General features: G+C 40.7%; 1 protein-coding gene across 2 annotated transcripts; it reads left to right on the top strand.

The window, feature by feature from the left end:
* The first annotated feature begins 1,989 nt into the window (after window positions 1–1,989).
* Window positions 1,990–20,702, top strand: GTPBP10 (GTP binding protein 10). Of its 2 annotated transcripts, none has more exons than XM_074943390.1 (10): window positions 1,990–2,114; window positions 2,668–2,861; window positions 2,959–3,050; window positions 4,332–4,476; window positions 10,014–10,087; window positions 10,823–10,875; window positions 14,905–15,012; window positions 15,469–15,546; window positions 17,376–17,499; window positions 20,136–20,700. In XM_074943390.1, exons 1-10 carry the CDS (start codon window positions 2,082–2,084, stop codon window positions 20,336–20,338), a joined length of 1,104 nt encoding a protein of 367 aa, XP_074799491.1. In that variant the 5' UTR covers window positions 1,990–2,081; the 3' UTR covers window positions 20,339–20,700. The 2 variants fall into 2 exon arrangements, with proteins under 2 accessions (XP_074799491.1, XP_074799490.1); XM_074943389.1 differs by having other exon boundaries at window positions 2,074–2,193; window positions 2,684–2,861; window positions 20,136–20,702.
* Window positions 20,703–22,521: the final 1,819 nt, after the last annotated feature.

The following is a 22,521-nucleotide window of genomic DNA, read 5'->3' as shown; positions in this document are numbered from 1 at the left end:
TTCAAAAGCACAGGCCTGGAAGTCTGGATTCTATTCATTCTCCCTTAAACTTGTTTAAAAAATATATTAAATATAACTTGTTTTTACTAAACTACCCTTTTCCATAATTTATATCACCCTAATTATCTTAATGTAGAAAATATTTATAATTAGCTTTTTACATAAAGATATTGTCCTAAATTCATTCTGCAATGAGGAGAAAAATGAAAATTATAGGGAAAACACTGACACAATCAGGAATTAAGTTAAGCATTAACCACTTTGTACACATGGTTCCCAACTCTGAAGAGTCCTATGCCAAGAAAAGAGACAGAAAAACATAATGTTTAAAATGTTGTTAAAACTGTGGGAGGAAGATAGAATGGAACAAAAATTTATAATGGGCTTCAGTGTCTGTGCTAGACATAAGCAGAATAAGCAATTGCTTAGGGCCTCCAATAATTCAAGGGGGCCCCTTATAGAATATTAGGGTTGGAAGAGACCTCAGGAGGTCATCTAGTCCAACCCCCTACTCAAAGCAGGACCAACACCAACTAAATCATCCCAGCCAGGGCTTTGTCAAGCTGGGCCTTAAAAACCACTAAGGATGGAGATTGCACCACCTCCCTAGGTAACCCATTCCAGTGCTTCACCACCCTCCTAGTGAAATAGTGTTTCCTAATATCCAGACTAGACCTCCCCCACTGCAACTTGAGACCATTACTCCTTGTTCTGTCATCTGCCACCACTGAGCTCTGTCCTCTTGGGAACCCTGCTTCAGGTAGTTGAAGGCTGCTATCAAATCCCCCCTCACTTTTCTCTTCTGCAGACTAAATAACCCCAGTTCCCTCAGCCTCTCATAAGTCATGTGCCCCAGCCCCCTAATCATTCTTATTACCCTCTACTAGACTCTCTCCAATTTGTCCACATCCCTTCTGTAGTGGAGGGACCAAAACTGGCCGTAATACTTCAGGTAGGGCCTCACCAGTGCCAAATAGAGGGGAACAATCACTTCCCTCAATCTACTGGCAATGCTCCTACTAATACAGCCCAATATGCCATTGGCCTTCTTGGCAACAAGTTTCAGAGTAACAGCTGTGTTAGTCTGTATTCGCAAAAAGAAAAGGAGTACTTGTGGCACCTTAGAGACTAACCAATTTATTTGAGCATAAGCTTTCGTGAGCTACAGCTCACTTTATCGGATGCATACTGTGGAAAGTATAGAAGATCTTATTATATACACACAAAAAGCATGAAAAAATACCTCCTCCCACCCCACTCTCCTGCTGGTAATAGCTTATCTAAAGTGATCACTCTCCTTACAATGTGTATGATAATCAAGTTGGGCCATTTCCAGCACAAATCCAGGTTTTCTCACCTGCTCCCCCCCATACACACACAAACTCACTCTCCTGCTGGTAATAGCTTATCTAAAGTGACCTTATACTTTGGATAAGCTATTACCAGCAGGAGAGTGGGGTGGAAGGAGGTATTTTTTCATGCTTTTTGTGTGTATATAATATCTTCTATACTTTCCACAGTATGCATCCGATGAAGTGAGCTGTAGCTCACGAAAGCTTATGCTCAAATAAATTGGTTTGTCTCTAAGGTGCCACAAGTACTCCTTTTCTTCTTGACAACAAGGGCACACTGCTGACTCATATCCAGCTTCTCCTCCACTGTAATCCCCAACTCCCTTTCTGGAGCAGCTGGGGCGAACCCACAGCAGCCAGAGCGCTAAACGCTTATTCCCCTTGTCCCTCACTGTTCCTGCCCCACAGCTCCCCTCCACCCCATCCCTCCTTGCCCCAATTCAAACCCCCGCACACCCCCTCACGCTGTCCCTGGCCCTCCTGCGCTTCCCCACTCAACCCGCCCCCATTCTACTCGCTCTTCTCCCCGCAATCCCCCCCCCGTAACACTCTCTCGGGGTCTGCCCCTCGCGCTACCCCGCCCGCCCCTCTGCACACAACGCCCCTCCCTCTGGGCGGGCTGAGCCGCCGCCCGCGCCTCTCTACGAAGGGGAAGCGCCACGACGTCAGCGGCTGCGCTCGCGCGTTGCGTCCCTGTTTCTAGGCCCGGGCTGAGGCGCCCTGGCCAGGATGGTGCGCGGGAGCCGCGCGCTGCTCCGGAGGGTCAGTGTGCCGCGTGCCCTGTGGCGGCCGCGGGGAGGGGACAGTCCGCGGCCGGAGTCTGGCGGCGGCAGCTCCGCGTGTGAGCGGGGCTGGGGGTGGTGAAGATGAGCAGCCTCCGGTGTGGGAAAGGGTCTGGCCCGACGGGCCACGTTGGGACATCCCACGCTTTGCTTCCCCCTCCCCCCCCCAGCAATAGCGCCCAGCTGGCTCCCGTCGTCCTGCCCAGTGTCTGGTTTGCTGGGGAGCACCCAGAGCCTGCGGCCGGGCTTCGATGGGCTCAGCGTTGCATTTACAAATCCTCCCGGCGCTAGGGCTAGGAGAGCAGAACTTGCTAGCCAGGCCTTGGCAAGCCCCCGCCAGTTCCTTCTCACAACGTGCCCTGGAGCAGGGGAGGCAACTCAAGCATCAGTTTCCTGAAGTATTTTTTCACTAAAGCTTAGAAGGATAATGCCATCTTGCCGGGGCTGGTGCTTAGGAGCTTACTAACAGTGTATGTGTGAAAGGCAGGTGGGATAAATATGAAACACCAATTTAACACTTCTTATGTTGTTAGTATGGCAACTTTATAGATGATCTAAGAATCTATGTGAAAGGAGGAACTGGTGGAATGGGGCATCCTCGCTTGGGTGGAGAAGGAGGGAGAGGTGGTGATGTCTGGCTTGTAGCCAAAGAAAAAACTACCTTAAAGAGAATTAAAGACAGATTTCCCCAGAAACGCTTTGTAGCTGGAGCAGGAGTCAACAGTAGGTAAGGACATTTTGTGACCTGATTTATATTGTTGAACATCTTTAACCTGAAAGAAAAATATCCCTTAATACCTTTTTACTGTCTAACTTTTTCATAGTGTCCGTGCACTGAAAGGTGAAAAGGGAACAGATTGTGAAGTTGATGTGCCTTTGGGAATTTCAGTTACTTCCTGTGATGGGAAACAGATTGGTAAGAACCTTTTGCTTTTCCTTTATTTTGAGATAGCAGAAAATAAGGTAGTTTGACACATCGTTTGCTGGGTGTACTCTCTTCACACCAAAGGCTCTTGTGAGATGTTTCATCTTTAAGACAAAATAGAAGGATTTATTTGTTGAGACAAATGTGGGGAGACACAATCACATGCAGGAGACTTCTGATGTTAGAGGCTCCTTCCAAAAGCATAATTATAACTAATTTGTATCTCCAGATATAGTACCAGGAACATGTTCCCACAACAAGATTTAAAGGCTGGAAGCCAGGTTGGTTTTATAGTGAGCCATTGAATTACTCCGTGACCTTGGAAAGGTTACTTGTCCACTTCGTAACTCAGTTATTTGAACTATAAAACTGGCCGAGTTTCAGCATCTTAGGGATTACCCATGATGATGATTGTGTTGAAAGTAACTACTGTGTCTAGAACAGTGGAAAGAATTTCAGATTATCTGTGCAAGGCTCCTGAAATGGCCCTTTCTCAAACTATAACCTTAAAGTTGGAGAGTGCTCTCCTTTTTGTAGTTTTCAGAGTTATTTTTTAGTAATAAAAATGATTTTTATTTATTGGATACTTTCTTTAAGTGTTAAGCAGGATTAAAGTATGATGTAGGTTAGGTGGTATCTGTAAGTATTTTTGTAAATTATATATATTATGCTAGTGTTTTTTAACTACAATTCTAAAATATGGTAATGATAGGTGGTGACATCACAGCAGGAATCAGTGGAAGAGCCTGTAATATCTAATGAGTTTGGTGGTTAAAATAGGCTGTGTAATTCTCAAGTTTAAAGTATTTTGATTAACAAGCTATTATAGCCATGGCTAAAAATCTCAAAACTACTGATACATGTGGCTTTTCTTGGTTTAACCCACATCCAACTACATGATACAATGTGGTGATGTTGACCACTTAAAACTAATACTTTGGGAGATCTAGTATATTGAGCTTGCATGTGATTAGTGTTACTTTCTTTTTGGAATCACGTGCTTGTTAGTATCAGCTACCATTTTGACCATACTGTGTATTCATTTTCGAGGGATAACAACTTCAAAGAGAAACTCTACTTCATGTAGTTATTTGGTGTTAGGACTTGAAATGTCTGACTCTTGACAGAGACCTGCACCAAGCCCAAGGGGTTTATATAGAAACTAGTGGAAAGTCTCCTCTTCTTTCATTGACATCAGGTCTACCTGGTAATGGAGAATCTTAACTGTTGCACAACAGCTATATTTTCTGACTAGTAATTTTTATTTTTCAGGAGAACTTAATAAAGCAGGAGACAGAATACTGGTAGCTCGTGGAGGTATTGGTGGCTGTTTGGTTACAAATTTCTTGCCTTTGAAAGGCCAGATACAAACAATTCATCTTGATTTGAAACTTCTAGCAGATGTTGGCTTAGTTGGGTGAGTATTGGAGTCTGTTATCTGTGAGTTAAACATTTAGGAGTATAATTTAAAGTAATGCACTTCAAGTGAGGTGGGAAGGGGAATACATGTGAATTGAATTCTGCCTCTTTTAAAAAAAAAAAACATGACCGAGTCTCAACCTATTACTTCATTTTTGTTGTTAAAATGAGTTATCAGAATTGATTACTCATGGTTGGATGAATGCGGGGCCATTGGCCTGAATCCAGGTGAGGTTGATAATGATATCAGATGGCTGTTCAGTAATATATGTGAAATGAATTGGGAATCTCAAGCCAAGGCCTAGTGGACTGGTAGCTGTATTGCAAAAACTGCCATTACCAACCAAGTACTGGCACAAGTGGGTCTCCTTAATATTTATTCTTTGGCTTTGCTATTAAAACTAGATATGGAATCTGCTCTCTCAGGCCTGGTCTAAACTGACGGGGGAGGGGGGGATGGAGAATTGATCTAAGATACGTCGACTTCAGCTACACTATTCTCGTAGCTGAAGTTGCATATCTTAAATCGACTTAGAATCACTTACTTCGCATCCTCGCAGTGCGGGATCGACGGCCGCTACTCCCCTGTCGACTCTGCTTCTGCCTCTCACTCTGGTGGAATTCCAGAGTCGATGGCAGAGTGATCGGGGATTGATTTATCGCGTCTACACTAGACCCAATAGATCGATCCCCAATAGATCGATCACTACCCGCCGATCCGGCGGGTAGTGTAGACGTGGCCTCACAAAAGCATCCTGGCATATTTTTAGGGGAGTATGGAAAACCTTGAACTATGGTCCTTCTGTTTCATTTGCATTTAGTCTGCATTTTCACTGCCACCAATAAAAGGAATACAAATTTGAATTGTTTTTTTTATGAAATCTGAAGAAAAGCATCTAATGCACTAAAACCATGCAAACACTGTTTATTAAGAACTCATTAGGTTTTTTTCCCTATACCTTATGGACAGTGAGTTACTCTTAAAATTTTTTATGGATGCATAATGAGCAAAGTACTTGTAGATGGAAATGTGTAGATATGTTTACATTGGATATTCAACAACTTGAGAATAAGGTTGATATTTTGCTAGCCATCTTCAGGGGTTATGTGATGTTACAAAACATGATCACTTGGCTCCAGTCCTGCAAACACTATGCATGTGAGTAATTTTACACAGGCAAGGAGTCATACTGAGCTTCATAAGATTCCTTATGTGCATAATTCTTTGCAGAGTTTTATATGTGAAAAATGTAAATATTAAATGGTTTGGGCCACCTCATGAATCTAATACCTGTAGTTACTAATGCCACAAACCTTTTAAAATATTATTCTCATTACTTTTGTGAAGGTATAAGAAGCTGGTCTTTGTTTTAATATTTGGGACATAAAAATTCCCTGACAAATTATGCTTTGTGAATAACAGGAAGAAGAATATATGTTGGGTAGTCTGCCTCTGTGCCTCTTAGTATTCATAGGCCATGTCTCTCTCTACTGCAAAATATCAGGTGGCACAGTAACTTACAAATGTATTTATTTAGGATGTGTGGCATTCAAGCACAAAAACTGAGGGAATGACTCATGGTAGGCTTTTTATTAAGATCTGAAGAGATGTCTCACTTTTTTAATGTGAATTCTATTAAATGGATTTGCGGGGGGGGAGGGTAGTATATATGTATAAAAATGAAAAAAATTCCTGAACTATTAGACTCATCCTTTATGAGAGTACAACTGAAAGCATTTTTAAAAGCTTTTTTTTTTCCCATTTTAACTTTTTGGTTTTTTTTCCTAGTTTGAACAATGAAAATGCACTAGTTAGTTTCACTTTAGTTTCTAACCTGAGGTCAATTTCAGTTTCAGACTGTCATGTATTAACACAGTGCTACAGTGTACTGTAGTGCAATACATTTGTTTAAACTGGCATAAGAATTGTAAAAAATAGTCCTAGATCTCTTGGTCTTAGGTTTTGTAAAGGCTGGTGTGTTGGGTTTTTTTGTTTTTACAAATCCTAAGTTTTGGCTCACATTTGAGCTGACAGGCTTTCATTAAAAGCATAGAATCATGATTGATGAAGATTGTTTCCTAGCCAAAATTGTGAGTCAACCTCTGATATCCTGTTAGTGCCTGTACTTTGATCTTTTCTTTGAGTATGTTGCTTTTACTTCAGCATATACACAAGTGCTTTGCTATTAGATCAGATCAAGAAATCTTATGGTCTTGAGAGAGGATCATCCGGTCTGGGTACAGATTGTGAGGTACAAGAGAGGTTGCAATTGAGCTTCAAAGAGAATACGTTGAGCCTTGATGGAAACAAAATACTTCCTTGAAGAAATGGAAGGCGTAACATTCCAAATTGTCTATATGGCTTCTTCTATCATCAGAGAGCATTAAATTCCTCCAATAACTTTCCTATTATAAAAGTCATTTTCTTCCATTATAAGGAATTAAGTCTTTAAAATATCAGTTTTTTAATTAGTTGGTGTCCCTCTTGCTGTTTAACAGAGTTTGATTTTATTAATTTATGGTTAAATTCACAACATGGTGAATTCCTCAACCAATAATACATTACAGGCAATAAAGAAAAATGCCTCTCTCTGCGGGCTAGCAGACTGCAAGACCATAGTCTCTTATTTTTAATCGCAGATCCATACTACCCCACCATAGATTCCTAACCTTCACACGCTTTTGATCAGGTGACTTTTAATATCTATTTAGGAACTTATTTATCCTAGATCTAGTATTGTAGTGAAATATAGCGCCGTGTGATGGTCTGCAAATTTCACTTAAACCAAGGTCCCTTATGAACTCCTCCTTCTATTGAGTGACTGGGAACTGTGTTCTGTTCCTGTGACCATGCTTGAGGTTGATTTTTTTGAGTAAGGCACCTAACTGTGTTTTGTAACTCCATTTAATCATGGGTAAAATGGGACAATAATACTTTTCTGATTAGACACTATACATTCAAAATGGTTATTTTGAAAAGGGTTATTTCTAACTCTTCAAGTGTGGGTCTGTTCTGTAAAGTATGTAAGTAAAAATCTTACTGCCTGACTCAGAAGACCCGTTTGCTGTGCATGTTCAGTTGTTGCTGCTTTCTTATGTGAAAAAGGTTTGGGGAGCATGGGAGGCATTGCTATAGTCAGCACCCTGCATAATCAGCTCAGATCTTGGAGCATGAGCTAAGTTTGTTTGTTTTTGGGGGTTTTTTTGTTGTTGTTTTCTGGTACACTCCTCAATAATACTTATCCCTTATACAGCGCCTTTCATCAGTAGATCTCAAAGCATTTCACAGTCTTTAACGGATGTATCCTCACAACACCCCTGGGACGTAGGAAAGTATTATTACCCGACTTTGGGGGGGCGGGGGTAAGGTGCGCAGAATCTGTGACTTGCCCAAGATCACACTGGAAGTGTGTAAAATTAACAGAATTGTTAACTTAGTTCCAATTTCATGACCGCCTGTAGAACTGTTTTATCTTCAGATTGTGTACTTGGGTATATCTGTGCAACCCTGCAAAAGGCAGTAGTAGCAGAAGTGCAAATGAAGGTGGCATTTGGCTTGTAGAATCTTCTGTTACTGGAATGATACATATACCAGAAACCAGGCTGAGTTTGCAAGGCTATCAGTTAGAAAAAATATCTTTTTACTTTTCAAATCAGCAGTCTGGTATAGAAATCGGACACAGTAAACCTGGAACCTCATAATGCCTTTTTAACTAAGCCCCTTTGGAGAGCAGAATGTCACTTAAAGCTGTTACACATGAAGGTTCATCGCACTTTCAGATACTTTATGCTCAGACCTCAGGAGCACTGCTGAGTTTACAGGAAAGATAACAGTTTGGTTAAAAGAATATTATGACACTGTCCAGTAAACTAAGTTTCACTGTAAATGAGTTCATCCCTGAAACCTTCAGAAAGTCTTTTAGATTGTCTGCATTCTTATAAACAGTTGTAACGGTTTTCAAAATTGTGGGGAAAAAAGCAAGTTGTATAAAACATTTTATTGTCTGTATTACAGAAATCTAGAGATCCCCGCCAAGACTACAGTTACAAAATTTGTAGATGATAGTGCTGGGGGGTGGGTTGCAAGCACTTTAGAAGACCCGATTTAGAATTCAAAATGACCTTGATACACTGGAGAACTGGTCTGAAATCAACAAGATGAAACAACTTGAAAGAGACAAGATCAAAGTATTATGCTTAGGAAGGGAAAAACTAAATGTGCAGATTCAAAACTGAGAATAACTGGCTAGCCAGTGAATCTCAAAGTGAATGAGTCAACAATGATGCTGTTGCAAAAAAAGGCAATGGGATATATTAGCAGGAGTGTTCTACATAAGACATGGAAGCACTGGAACAGGTTGCTTAGGGAATCCCCATAGAATATCAGGGTTGGAAGGGACCTCAGGAGGTCATCTAGTCCAACCCCCTGCTCAAAGCAGGACCGATCCCCAATTAAATCATCCCAGCCAGGGCCCTGTCAACCCTGACCTTAAAAACTTCTAAGGAAGGAGATTCTACCGCCTCCCTAGGCAACGCATTCCAGTGTTTCACCACGCTCCTAGTGAAAAAGGTTTTCCTAATATCCAACCTAAATCTCCTCCCATCACTGGAGGGTTTTTAAGAACAGGTTAGACCAGGTGTGAGCAAACTTTTTGGCCTGAGAGCCATATCGGGGTTCCAAAACTGTGTATGGAGGGCCAGGTAAGGAAGGCTGTGCCTCCCCAAACAGCCTGGCCTCAGCCCCCTCCCACTTTCCAACCCCCCTGCTCCTTGTCTCCTGACCGCCTCTCGGACCCCAACCCCTATCCAACCCCTCCAGCCCCACTACCATGCTGCTCAGAGCACCAGGACTGGCAGCCACGCTGCCATGCAGTCTAGAGCACCGGGGCGGGGCAGGCCGGCGGCTCTCACAGCCGCGCTGCCCGGCAGGAGCTCGCAGCCCCACTACCCAGAGTGCTGGCGGCACAGCGAGCTGAGGCTGTGGGGGAGGGGGAGACAGCGGGGGAGGGGCCGGGGGCTAGCCTCCCTGGCCAGGTGCTCAAGGACCAGGCAGGATGGTTCCACAGGCCGTAGTTTGCCCACCTCTGGGTTAGACAAACACCCATCAGGGATGGTCTAGGAATACTTCATGCTGCCTCAGCGAAGGGGAATAGACTAGATCACATCTAGAGGCCACTTGCAGCACTACATTTCTATGATTTCTAAGATCGGGCCCCAGTACACTAGGTGCTGTGCAAGTACATACTAACAGACAGTTCCTGCCCCCAAAGGGTTTAACAGTCTAAATAGTAAAGGAGTACTAGTGGCACCTTAGAGACTAACCAATTTATTTGAGCGTAAGCTTTCGTGAGCTACAGCTCACTTCATAAATAGTATTGATTCGGGGGGGGGAGGGGGGAGAGAGATTGTCAGAAATGCAAAAAAATAATAGAATTATATCTTTGCCAGTATTTTGTTCATTTAACTCAATAGTAATGCATATGCAAGTGTGACATAAATAGTTATTCATTGCGTAAATCCCAACTTTCCTTCTAGATTTCCAAATGCAGGAAAATCCTCTTTGCTAAGCAAGATTTCTCATGCCAAACCTCAGATTGCAGATTATCCTTGTAAGTACAAACTGCATTATTTTTCATTGCTGTAACAATACTTGAGAACATAGGCCTTTCCTATGGCTTGTCTGAATGACTTTTAGAAAAGAACTGGAGAGTAGGAGCTGCCTACAGTTGCTACAGATGTTATTACCTACTAAATATTACTCTCTTCGCCTTTATCTCAGTTCTTCCACAACTCATAAGACAGCAAGAAAGAGAGGTAGATTCCCTTGAGCACCATTACTGGGGCTCTCTGTTCCTGTTACTTCTGTTTTCACATGTATCTTTTAAGTTCTGTGGCACAAAGTCTGAAGCATGATAGAAGCACTGAAGAGGCCACAACTACAGAGATTTGTTTTTAGTTGTTAGTTTTGTGAGCTCAGTGTCCTGCGGGAGACAAAAAGCAAAAATGGAAGCAGTAGCTGCTGTATGATCAACATGGTTAGGGGAGATAAAAGCAATGAGGGAAAAGTTAGTGGTAGTGGTGGCAAATTTTCAGTGTGGCCTTAATTTTCAAACGGGTTTGGTTGATATTTACTAGGATTCATATCTGTTACATTATATCGTAGTACTTTTCTGATGTAACTCCATAATGTCATTCATATAAATTATATTATAATGGAAGTGTTCCAAACGAAGGCATGAGTAATTAGATCCAATAGATAAGGAGAGGCATGAAGGTTTTATAATGTTAGTCACTTTTAATATACAGTGGTTTTTTTTTTTTTCTTTCTTATCCTGCCCATCCAGTCACAACAGTAAAACCTGAACTGGGAAAGATCATGTATCCAGATTACAAGCAGGTTGGTATTGAAAAGCAATTATATTTGTTATACATTTGGGTATAATGGCTAGTTAGATTAAAGTCATTACAGCCTTTTATCTTCTGCAATGGAGCTTAATCCCAAATCATACTTTCATATATTTTCTTTGCTTAAGGATATTACTGCATTATTTTCTATGCCAATAGTTAATGGCGCAAAAATGGTGAAAGTAAAAATGGTTCCCACTTCTGTTTCCCTTAACAGAAGGAACTAGGTTTCTGTAGTAACAGACTAATAGTTCTTCACCTAAATGTTGTTAGCTTTCTTCTCCACCTTTTTTGTTTCACATCTAACAAATGAGTTTCCCTAAATTATTGAATATGGTGGTAATAAAAAATACAGAAGTAACCAGAACTTTGCATTTTACTGCCATGAAATGACTGAGAATTTAAATACTGTACTTCCTGTATCAACTGTTTCCCTGGCAGCTGATATTAATAGGTCACTGTTAAAGGATTGGAAAAACTAAAATACATATTTTAGTAATTGATCACTTCATGCCTGCTCAAAAAATTATCTTGGTTAATTTAATTTGAGCAAATATCTACTGTGTCTATTTTCTTGTTGCCTACTTTCAACGTAGCTTATATACAAATAGAATTAACTGATATAGTATGTTGGTGCTTTGAGGTTCACGAGTACTGTATCCTGCAAGGAGCTAAGAATTCCTGTGCACCCCCCAACTCCCACTGACTTCACAAGGGGGATGAGCACCTTGCAGGATCAAGCCCAAAATGCTACCCTAGGAGTATAAATAAATTTCTTGATTTTTTTTTAATAGTGGAGTAAGTACTCAAGCATTATCTACAAAAACATGTTTTATATAAACTGTCCCTTTCATCTCCTGCATGTTTTGTTGTTTTTTTGTTAGACAAATACAGGGAAAGCAAAGAATTTTGATTTTTCAGATCAAACTATTGGGTTACAGGAAACACAAAACTGAAACAACCATGGAGCAAAAATTTAAAGTTTGTCTGGCTATATTCTTTGTTTTGTTTGCTATTTGTTTTTAAAGGATAATCTTATTTCTAATTAGTCCTAATACTTCATGTTTGTTCATGGAAATTGTTAGTTGATAAACAGCTAATTACTGGGAGATGGCAGTTTTAAACAGGTAATTAACTAGTTGATTTTTAGTCCTTAGCATATTGGTTAAAATTGTTTATAAAATGGGCGTGATCAGGTAAATAAATCTGTCAGGCCCAGATTCTCAGGGTGTACAGACATGCATTTTACCTGCACAAATTTGGACTAACCTACCCTAACTGAAAATTCCATAAAATATCCGTACATCCCTGCAACTCTCCCAGTATTATGAATAGATAAGAACAAAAGTCTACCCTTTCATGGACGCACACAAGCCTCCATAGGAATAGTGCACACATCTAAAGGCAAAATGTGTCCCTGAATTGGGAGATTAAATTGGCAACTTTAATAATTTCGAGAAGAAATCAAAACAAGATAGCCCTTTGCTGCAGATAACAGGGTAAGTTTTTAATCCTGAAAAGGAACTGATCTGCCAGGAATCAGTGGCACATCCTCTACCAAGTGGATAATTACACATCCCTAGGGGTGACATTTTTTTTTCTACAGTCTGTCAATTATCAGATACCAGCAAGAGTTTCTCATTTGCTTGTATAAGCAATTTTGTTTTGTTTGATAAGGAGGAAGTATAAAAGTGTCGTCGTGATATGCCAGCTCCACCAAACTCCATCATACTAGAAAACAGATTTTCCCTGTACATTCAACTTCCATGGATTGTTTAGTAAATGTAGTTGAAACTGTATAGCCTTTTAATGTATTTCCATGTCTTTTTAGATGGAGAATCCCGAAGCAGGGTTTGACATATTTAGCAAACACCTACTAGCCAGAGGCCAGTATAAAGGTGAGTGGGAGTGGCATTCACCAGCAAGATATTGAAGCAACATCTTGATAGAAAACTGAGTCATCAGTTGCTGGGAAAAGGCAAGGGTGCAGGGATTCCTACCAAGTACTGGCCCTGGGCTCTTGTCAGGTTTTCGTCCTTTATAACAGCCTCTGGTTTGTAGGTGTTGGACAGACTTGAAGCCCTTAGCACTTTTTATTTTTCTAGATTTCTGAGAACTAGTAAATATATACAGCAGAACTCCATTTATCTGAACTAATTGGGACTGGGCCAAATCTGATAATCAAAAAGCAGGGAAAACTGGAGAATGGGAAGTGCAGTGCTGCAGTGCCATCTAGTGGCCAAAGGAGATCACTCCTTTTTGTACCTGTGTATGCTGGTTGTCCGGCTAACATGGACAGCTGGATAATGGAGGGTCAGTTAAACAGGGTTCTACTGTTGGTGGATGAGCACTAGCATGACCAGATGTCCCGATTTTATAGGAACAGTCCCAATTTTGGGGTCTCTTTCTTATATAGCCTCCTATTTTACACACACACACCCCCAATCCCTTGTCCCGATTTTTCACATTTGCTGTCTCGTCACCCTACTGAGCACCAGAAATGCTGCTTGAGGAGAACAGCAGAAACTTATAGCCCCTTATTTGTCTGCTAAAGCAGACTTCTGATGACAGGCTTTAAATGTTTTGCAGTTGCTTGTAAATATTGCCACTGAGATACTAAGGTCAGAAGGGACCATTATGATCATCTAGTCTGACCTCCTGCACAACGCAGGCCACAGAATCTCACCCACCCACTCCTGCGGAAAAACCTCTCACCTATGTCTGAGTTATTGAAGTCCTCAAATGGTGGTTTAAAGACTTCAAGGAGCAGAGACTCCTCCAGCAAGTGATCCATGCTACAGAGGAAGGCAAAAAACCTCCAGGGCCTCTTCCAATCTGCCCTGGAGGAAAATTCCTTCCCGACCCCAAATATGGCGATCAGCTAAACCCTGAGCATGTGGGCAAGATTCACCAGCCAGATACCCAGGAAATAATTTTCTGTAGTAACTCAGATCCCACCCCATCTAACATCCCATCACAGGCTATTGGGCCTATTTACCATGAATATTTAAAGATCAATTAATTACCAAAATCCTGTTATCCCATCATACCATCTCCTCCATAAACTTATCGAGTTTAATCTTAAAGCCAGATAGGTCTTTTGCCCCACTGCTTCCCTTGGAAGGCTATTCCAAAACTTCACTCCTCTGATGGTTAGAAAGTCTAATTTCAAGTCTGAACTTCCGAATGACCAGTTTATATCCATTTGCTCTTGTGTCCACATTGGTACTGAGCTTAAATAATTCCTCTCCCTCTCTGGTATTTATCCCTCTGATATATTTATAGAGAGCAATCATATCTCCCCTCAACCTTCTTTTAGTTAGGCTAAACAAGCCAAAGCTCCTTGAGTCTCCTTTCATAAGACAGGTTTTCCATTCCTCGGATCATCCTAGTAGCCCTTCTCTGTACCTGTTCCAGTTTGAATTCATCCGTCTTAAACATGGGAGACCAGAACTGCACACAGTATTCCAGATGAGGTTTCACCAGTGCCTTGTATAACAGTACTAACACCTCCTTATCTCTACTGGAAATACCTCGCCTGATGCATCCCAAGACCGCATTCATTTTTTTCGTGGCCATATCACATTGGCGGCTCATAATCATCCAATGATCAACCAATACTCCAAGGTCCTTCTCCTCCTCCGTTACTTCTAATTGATACGTCCCCAGTTTGTAACTAAAATTCTTGTTATTAATCCCTAAATGCATGACCTTACACTTCTCCCTATTAAATTTCATCCTATTACTCCAATTTACAAGGTCATCCAAATCTTTCTGTATGATTTCACTTTCCTTCTCTACATTGGAAATACCTCCCAGCTTTGTATCATTTGCAAACTTTATTAGCACACTCCCACTCCCGATAACAATTCTCAGAAATAAGTAGCTACAAAATAAGATCCTCATAAAATAAGCATCCCCAGAATACTTTTCTGTTTGTTCTTGTGTGTAGTCATTTGAGGTGTTGATGTTATAATTACTTTACCATTTTTTTCTGACAAATTTTCATTTATCTTCCTAGGTCTCAGTAGCAGATCTTCCAGGATTGATTGAAGGTGCACATGCAAACAAAGGAATGGGCCACAAATTCCTCAAGCATGTAGAAAGAACCAAACAGCTTCTCTTTGTAGTAAGTAAATATTATAATTTAAATAACCTGGTAACTTTAGTTTTTTATTCTATTTAGCTTAGAATTTACAATCATGTAAACCTAAATTCCTGAGATTTTATTGCCGCTGGCTTTGAGAAAACATTTCCTTCATAATTGTCCTGTATTATTTTACTCTAGCCGTGGCTGTAAACAAATATAATATAATATCTAAACTAGAAATCTAATAAAATGATGGATATTATGTTGATGAAGGTCATAGAGATACCTAAATAATCAGAGGGTTTTATAAAGATTGCCTGTTGCTCAACAGCATGAAAAGGTTCCTAGCACAGCTCAGACATTAGGTAGCCATTGTGCAACAAGAGCCTCTTAAAACGGACCAAAAAGCCATTCTTGGGCCTGGATATCTTGAAAAATGGTAGTATTTGGGGGGTGGTCGTGTGTGTGTATTTAACTTTTTATAATTCATTTTAGGTTGATGTTTCTGGGTTTCGGCTATCTTCAAAAACGCGATTCAGAACAGCTTTTGAAACTATACTGCTTCTAATACAGGTAACTTCGCATCCCTTTAAATGTTGACTCTAATACTGTGTAGATGTGAAGAAACAATAGCTAAAAGTGCGTGTAAGCTGACTGCTAGATTAGTAGACGGAGCTGCTGAGGATCCAGTGTGGTTAATCATTTTTGCTAGCAATCTTAAAAGGCTGGGAACTTTCTAGATGTACTTAAGGCAGATGACAAAACTTTAGACATAGCTATGTCCTCATTAACTTCTGCTGCATCTGTAAGGAGATGTGCCTGAAGGCCAAGCTGAGTGAAGAGCCAGAGCTCTTCAGTCCCCCAGATTTGGCTGCCTTTTAGGAAATGGAAAACAGGTCATCTGCTAACTCCCTGGCTTGAGCTCTGTCCAAACCATGAGGTAACTGAGGTTATGTGTATACAACAGCAGCACAGCTATGGCATTACAGCTCTGCTGATGTAGTGCCATAGCGTAGATGCTTCCTACATCAGCAGGAAGGGGTTTTTCCATTGATGTAGTTAGTCCACCTTTTGTAAGAGGTGGTAGCTAGGTCAACCCAAGAATTCTTCTGTTGACCAAGCTGCATCTACAGCAGGGGTAGATCAACCTAACTGTGGTGCTCCGGGTGTGAAACTTATTTCACAGCCTTGAACACGTAGCTAGGTCAATCTAATTTTTAAGAGTAGACTAGGACTGAGTCTTAGGAGCTTGATGAGATATCAGTCTTCAACTTCGCAAAACCCCATCGCCTTTTAGGGGCCATGTGCAGAGTCTCATGGCCTATCCTGCATTCTTCAATTATCCCCACTGAATAAACTCAACTCCATCTTTAAAAATCTATTTTTCAATCGCTTCCCCCTCCCCTGTTCTGTGACTTCCAATATATTTTTTTCCTGTTTCAGCTTATGCCAATGTACATTCCTGTGCTGCGTGATTCACAGTTAGGGATGATACCTTTTGATATATGCCATAGGAGAGATCTTGTCATTATAAAACTTAAGAATAAATTATACAACAATTCCAAACCCTAAAAATGTGGTTGCCCTAAGCTTTGTCTCAGAGATTGTCTTCATAGCACAGTTAGCTTGAGTTATAACTCAAGTGTTACCCCTAATTCCAGTCCTTTTCTGTCATACAAATCTAGCTCAAGTTAAGTGGTGCTTTAAGCTCAAGCTAGCTGGTTTATCGCAGGGGGTAGGTTGAAGTTTGAGTGGTGCTCAATCTAATAATGCAGGGGGAATGCAACAGCTCAATTACAGCAACTCATCCTATCACTCTGTAACTCCAGTGGGCTTGTCTACATGGTGCAGTAGTGTACGCTAGAAGGGTGTGAATTCTAATACGCACCAACATGTTGCACACTTACTGTGCGCACAAGCAGGGTTTACATGGGTCAGTAAGCATGCAACAAATTGGTGTGCATTAGAATTCACACTGTTCTAGTGTGCACTGCTGTACCATGTAGACAAGCCCATGAGTGCAGTAACTCAAGCGTATCAAATCAAGCTGTGAAGATAAGCCCTGAGAGATTTCTGACCAGTAACGTCAAGAAATTAGTAGATGCTTGTGTATGTTAATACAGGTGTGACTAAAAAGAACAAATCTGTCATTACACCTTACAAGAGATTGAATCACAATGGTGCAGACTGTGTACCAACAGTAAATGCATTTAAATGAGTTGACATTCTCAAACTGTGTGAGAATATATCAACATTGAGCACATCAGTAGATTTCAGTGCTGTAGTGAACACTGATTCTTCAGACAGTTAAACAAATGAAAGAGGAAAACATAATTCAAAATATTTTTTTCTACTTTTTAAAAATAAAAAGTTTTACAAAGGCAAATTAACTTTGTTTTTAGGAGCTAGAATTATACAAAGAGCAGCTTCGGAGAAAGCCCGCACTTCTTGCCATTAATAAAATGGATTTGCCTAATGCACAAGATAGCTTGAAAGAACTTATGAAACAACTACAGAATCCTCAAGGTAAACTAACCTAATGCACAGTAGCTTCTTATTTATAATAAGTAGATTGTAATTTACCTTTGTAAATATTTGTGGAAGTATCTGTTAGCTGATGATAAATATGTTTAAACAGTAGAATAAGCAGAGAGTTTTCATTTTTTACCTAAAATTTATTTGGAAAGTTTGAGGCCCTCCCCTGTGTCCCTCTTTTTGGCTGCTTGCTCTGTATATTTTTAAACTCTAGGTTCCTGACTGACTTTAGTGAATACCCATCTTTTTGTAATACTTGAGATCTCCTGGCTAAACATTCTGTATGAAAACTTCATTTATAAAAGGGTCAGCAGTTGTGGTCGCTAGAGGAGCCACACTGAGATTGAACAATCAGGGCAAACCCCAAAGAATGGGGCAGACAAGCCTCAAAACTAGTGGTTGTTCTAATAATTAGATTCACAAAGCCAGCAACAAAACAACTTTTACAATACCTTACTGGCTTCGTAAAAGCCCAAAACAAAGCTCCCTTAAAGCAGTCCAGCCCTGGGCTCCCACCCAAACAATCACATCAGATATGGTGAGGATTACTTAAAATCTTTTTCACCATATCTAAAGTTCTACCAATCCCAAGAGATCAGACACATTACCCACAAGGTCAATGAATATTTCAGATCTTACCCAAATACATGCTTACAGCCAGTTCTTATTAACGAAACTAAGATTCTTTTTTTTTCTTTAAAAAAAGAAAAGAGTGATATGGTTAAAAGATTATACAGATATGAGTAAAGGTCTTAGGTCAGTTTCATAGTAGAGAGGGTGAGCTGCTGAGTTGCAGAAAGTTCTTTCATAGTCCATTCCCTGGATTTATAATCCAATAGATAGTCCATGTACAGAGACTATAAATTCTTCCATGAGAAATAGCAGGGTAATCCAGACTGGCACAGGAGATCTCAGTCTTGCAACTCAAGCTTCCCTGATCAAGCTTAAGCAGATATGAGATGACTGGATCAGGCCCTAGAGTTCTTTTATAGATCTCTGGCAGGCTACTCTAGCCTCTTGACACAGATAACACAGTGGGCATTCCTTGGGTGAAGAATAGGTAATATACATAGTTGCTTTGAAGTCAATTCCTATTTCCTATGTATACACAGGTAATTTAGTTGCATTGATTAGCATAAGGCCATTAACTAACCAAAGGTTCATTAGTAGTTTACTACAAACTTCAAAGAGAAATATAGACAATGATATTATTTACACCCAAGTTTCATCTACATGTTAATATTCCATTTTGATCTCTGAATCAGTGGAACATAGTAATAGACAGGAAGAGAAATTTATCATCTGCAAGCTAGTCTGGTAAGATATAGGTAAACACAGACACAATCGGTATCTTCTAATTCTCTAACGATATAAGTTTACATTTCAAAGCTCTAGTCTATATAACATGGCTTTGTTAGCTGTTTATAAGGAATGGCCCTAATTAGTGTGTGTGTGTGTGTGTGTATGTATATATATAATTTTCTAAAATGCCTTTAAAGGTGGAATTTGGGTCATTTAGCCTGCTGGTTGCTTAACCCTTTCTGGCTCAGTATCACATGAGGAAAGAAACGTGTTCTTCTAAATCACTTCAGGGTAACATCCTGGGTCCACTGATGTCAATGGCAAAACTCCCATTGACTTCAGTGAGGTCAGGATTTCATCCTAAATCTGTTCAGGATGCAGTCATAACTTTGTCCAGTCAGCTGCTCTCTCAGTACTATAAACCCTACTATAAGAGTTTTAGCCCTGTTAGTTGGGACATATGTAGAATTGGGCAAAAGTACTAGTAAATACACAGTTGTGATAATTCTGGGTTGGCAAGGAGATGTTGGAAATTGAATGAAGCTTATTAGATCATCTAGTTAATCAATTATTTAAAAATGAAACTTAAAACTAGTCTGTTCCTATATTTAGGAGCCATATCCTGGTAGTAAATAATAGTGTCTGCTGATTTTGCTCTTAGAGTAGACAAAAATCCCAGGACAGCAAGCCTGAAGCTGAGATCCTCATCTGTGCCTAGTCCCTTTAGTCAGGGTATAAGGCTGGAGGAACAGCCTGGAAAATGCTTTAAAGCCTGGTTTCAGGTAGGGGAGAATTCCTCCAGCACAGGCACAGCAGAAGACAATAAGGTTGTCTTCTGAGGACCTCTTTCCAAGCCCTGTGGCACGGGGGTCATTGTCAGGAGTAGAGCCACAGTGCTGCAGAGATTCTGGGAAATCTTAGGGAGGCTGCTCTATCTTAAATAGACCCCCCTTCCCCCCCCCCCCCCCCCCATGGCTGTCTGAGTTACAGAGGGGTTGCTCTAGCATCCTGGAGCAGATCAGAATTCAAGAAGGTTCAAACACCTACCACCTCTGGGCTGAGAGTTCTGTGGTTGCCTCTGAGGGCTGCAGGCCATAATCTCAACCTAGGAGTGCAAGTGCACTAGAATGCAAAAATCAAACGGCTATTGCTAGTATTCCTGTTCTGAAACTCTTTAAATTTGGAGTCTTTCAAAATTTGTTTTTAATTATTCCAGTCATTCATCTATCTTCTAAAATTCAACTAAAGTCCCAATTTGGTAAAGTTTTATGGATTTATGGTATAAAGAAATTCTGTGTAATAAGTATAAATATGCTCTGTTTCAGACTCTTTACATTTAGTGGAGAAAGAGCTGATTCCAACGTGCACCGTAGACTTCAAAGATATTATCCCTGTATCTGCACATACTGGAGAAGGAATAGAGGAACTAAAAACCTGTATACGGAAATCACTAGATGAAGAAGCAGAGAAGGAGAATGAAGAATATCAGAAAGAGAAACTTCGTATCTTACAGACTTCAGAAGTATAACATAATTAAAGGAGGAAATCAGTTCTTGGATATTGGATCAATCTTTATGAACATCTCAGTGGATGCTAAATTTGTGTTTGTCAAGAATACAGTCCTCCTGATATTGAACTCGACTTCATAGTTCTGACTCTATGCCACTATCAGTTGAACCTTCTTGTTTTGAAAGCAAATCTGGAATCTTATCTGACACACATTGTAAGAACAGGGCAATTTAAGAAAACTGTCTAAGAATGTAAAATGAATAATATCATGCAGATGTACAGTGAATTTTCTAAGAAACAAATACATAGTCTTCTATACGAGTGGAATTTGTTCTTAATCTTATAGGTGGTATTTATTACTTACCTACACACACACACACACACCAAAGCCTTAAAGGAGAGTGGTTGAAATTGGGATTTTGCTTGATGATAGACTGAGCATGTAAAATAGTGTATTGTCATGAACATGGTACATTGTAGAAGAGATTTTGATTTTTTTCCTAAACTCTTTTAGCTTTAAAAGAAAGTGTTAATATAATGACTACACTTATGTGGCCATCAACAAACTGCCCAAATAGTTTCCTATTTTTAGTCACTTTGACCATCTGTTTTGGAAGTAGAGATTGGCCAAACAAAAATACTCACAGAACATCAAGTGCTAAATGGCTCTAATATCTTTCATATATGTTGAGAAACATTTTTAAAAATATAACCACAAGCATGTGGATCTTGTGTGTGTGCTCTAGGCTTCCATTTCTCCCCCACTGCATAAATTCTCTCTGACCCTTTCATGTAGGAGAGATAGGGAGCTTGTTATGCTTTGGTTCTATACTGGCTACAGCCCTACTAGAGTGAAGAGCAACCTGTGTGCTGCTCTAAACCCAGCCAGCTGGTAAAAATCCCTCAGGGGCTGCCTGTTGTGCTTCTGTAGGAGTTGGGTAGGCTGGCTGTATTTCTGTTGGGCATTCTTTGCACCAGGGGAAACTTCCAACAGGGATGTGGGCATTCTCTAGTGCTTAGGGGCTGCAGTTGAGTGGAGCAGAGAATCTGGCCTGCTCTCAAACATCACTTTGTATTTGGTTATCTTATGAATAGTGCCCTACCAAATTCATGGTCCATTTTGATCAAATTCACAGCTACAGGGTTTTAAAATTGGCCAGTTTCACATTTTCAGTTGGTTTATGCCTGAAATTTCAAGGTGGTGTAACTGGGGCTCCCAACCCAATAGTGGGTCTGACTTTCTCTCTCTCCTACCCCCCCTTCCCCTTATTGCCTAAGCTGCCAGGCAAGGCAAGGAAAAGTCCTGTCCCTTCCCAGCCCAGCAGCTCGCTGGGATGCTCCCAGCAGCAGGGGGATATGGGACCCACCTCCACAAGCCTCCTCCAGCTGCAGGAAGCTCCAGACCCAGAGGTTCTGGAGTTTCCTGCAGTAGGGGGAGGCACTCTGAGGTGAGTCTGATCTCTCCTCAAGTGCAAAAGCAGCCAGGTAGGGGAAGGACCAGTCCTGTTCCTCCCGAGCCCAGCAGGGACTTGCAACTAGGAGCCCCTTTGCTGGGGTGCTCCCAGCAGCAAGGGGGAGATCAGATTTCATGGGGAAGGGCTTATTTCATGGTCTGACGTGTTTTTCATGGCTGTGAAATTGAATTGGTGGAAATCTGAATGAGACATAGGGGAGAGAGAGGCTGATGTGGGGGCATAGAAGAGCATGGCATACTACAGAACTGTCATTCTTCATTTCTACTCTCACCTGCTGGGTTCTGCTATTCTCTCCTCACAGAAGTAGAGGAAAGCATGGGGCTAGGACTATCGTTGTATTACAGAGAGGTAGAAGATGAAGTAAAAATGACCAAGATCACAAAAGTCCCAACTCCACATTCCCTGTCTTAATTTTAAACACACTTCCTCCTTTTACTTTAAAAGTGGGTAGGTCATGAATCTAAGCAGAGTAAGCGTCCTTTCTTGGGAAAGAATTGCCTGTCGGGGGGGGGGGGGGGGGTTGATTTCCAGGTTTTGTATAATGAACGAACATTAAATGTTACTAAAAAGCAACTAGTACGCCTTCATTGTACAATATGTCTTCCACTTCAAAGATCCATTATAATGTTTCCAAAGGCAAAATTAATACTGGATTCATCAGACTTAATATTTTTATATACTAGTAAAATCCTCTGTAAAGTTAAAAGCAGTTACTAGGAAGGAAGCC

The sequence above is a fragment of the Natator depressus genome, chromosome 2 (genome assembly GCF_965152275.1).
Source record: "Natator depressus isolate rNatDep1 chromosome 2, rNatDep2.hap1, whole genome shotgun sequence".
Taxonomy (NCBI): Eukaryota; Metazoa; Chordata; order Testudines; family Cheloniidae; genus Natator; species Natator depressus.
This window is presented reverse-complemented; position numbering and strand designations above follow the sequence as displayed.

Excerpts from the sequence above, each read along its gene's own strand:
- GTPBP10 (XM_074943389.1), top strand. The coding sequence starts at position 2,082 with ATGGTGCGCGGGAGCCGCGCGCTGCTCCGGAGGGTCAGTGTGCCGCGT. Across the intron at positions 15,013-15,468 it reads CCAAACAGCTTCTCTTTGTA|GTTGATGTTTCTGGGTTTCG; the intron begins GTAAGTAAATAT and ends AATTCATTTTAG. Across the intron at positions 15,547-17,375 it reads CTATACTGCTTCTAATACAG|GAGCTAGAATTATACAAAGA; the intron begins GTAACTTCGCAT and ends CTTTGTTTTTAG.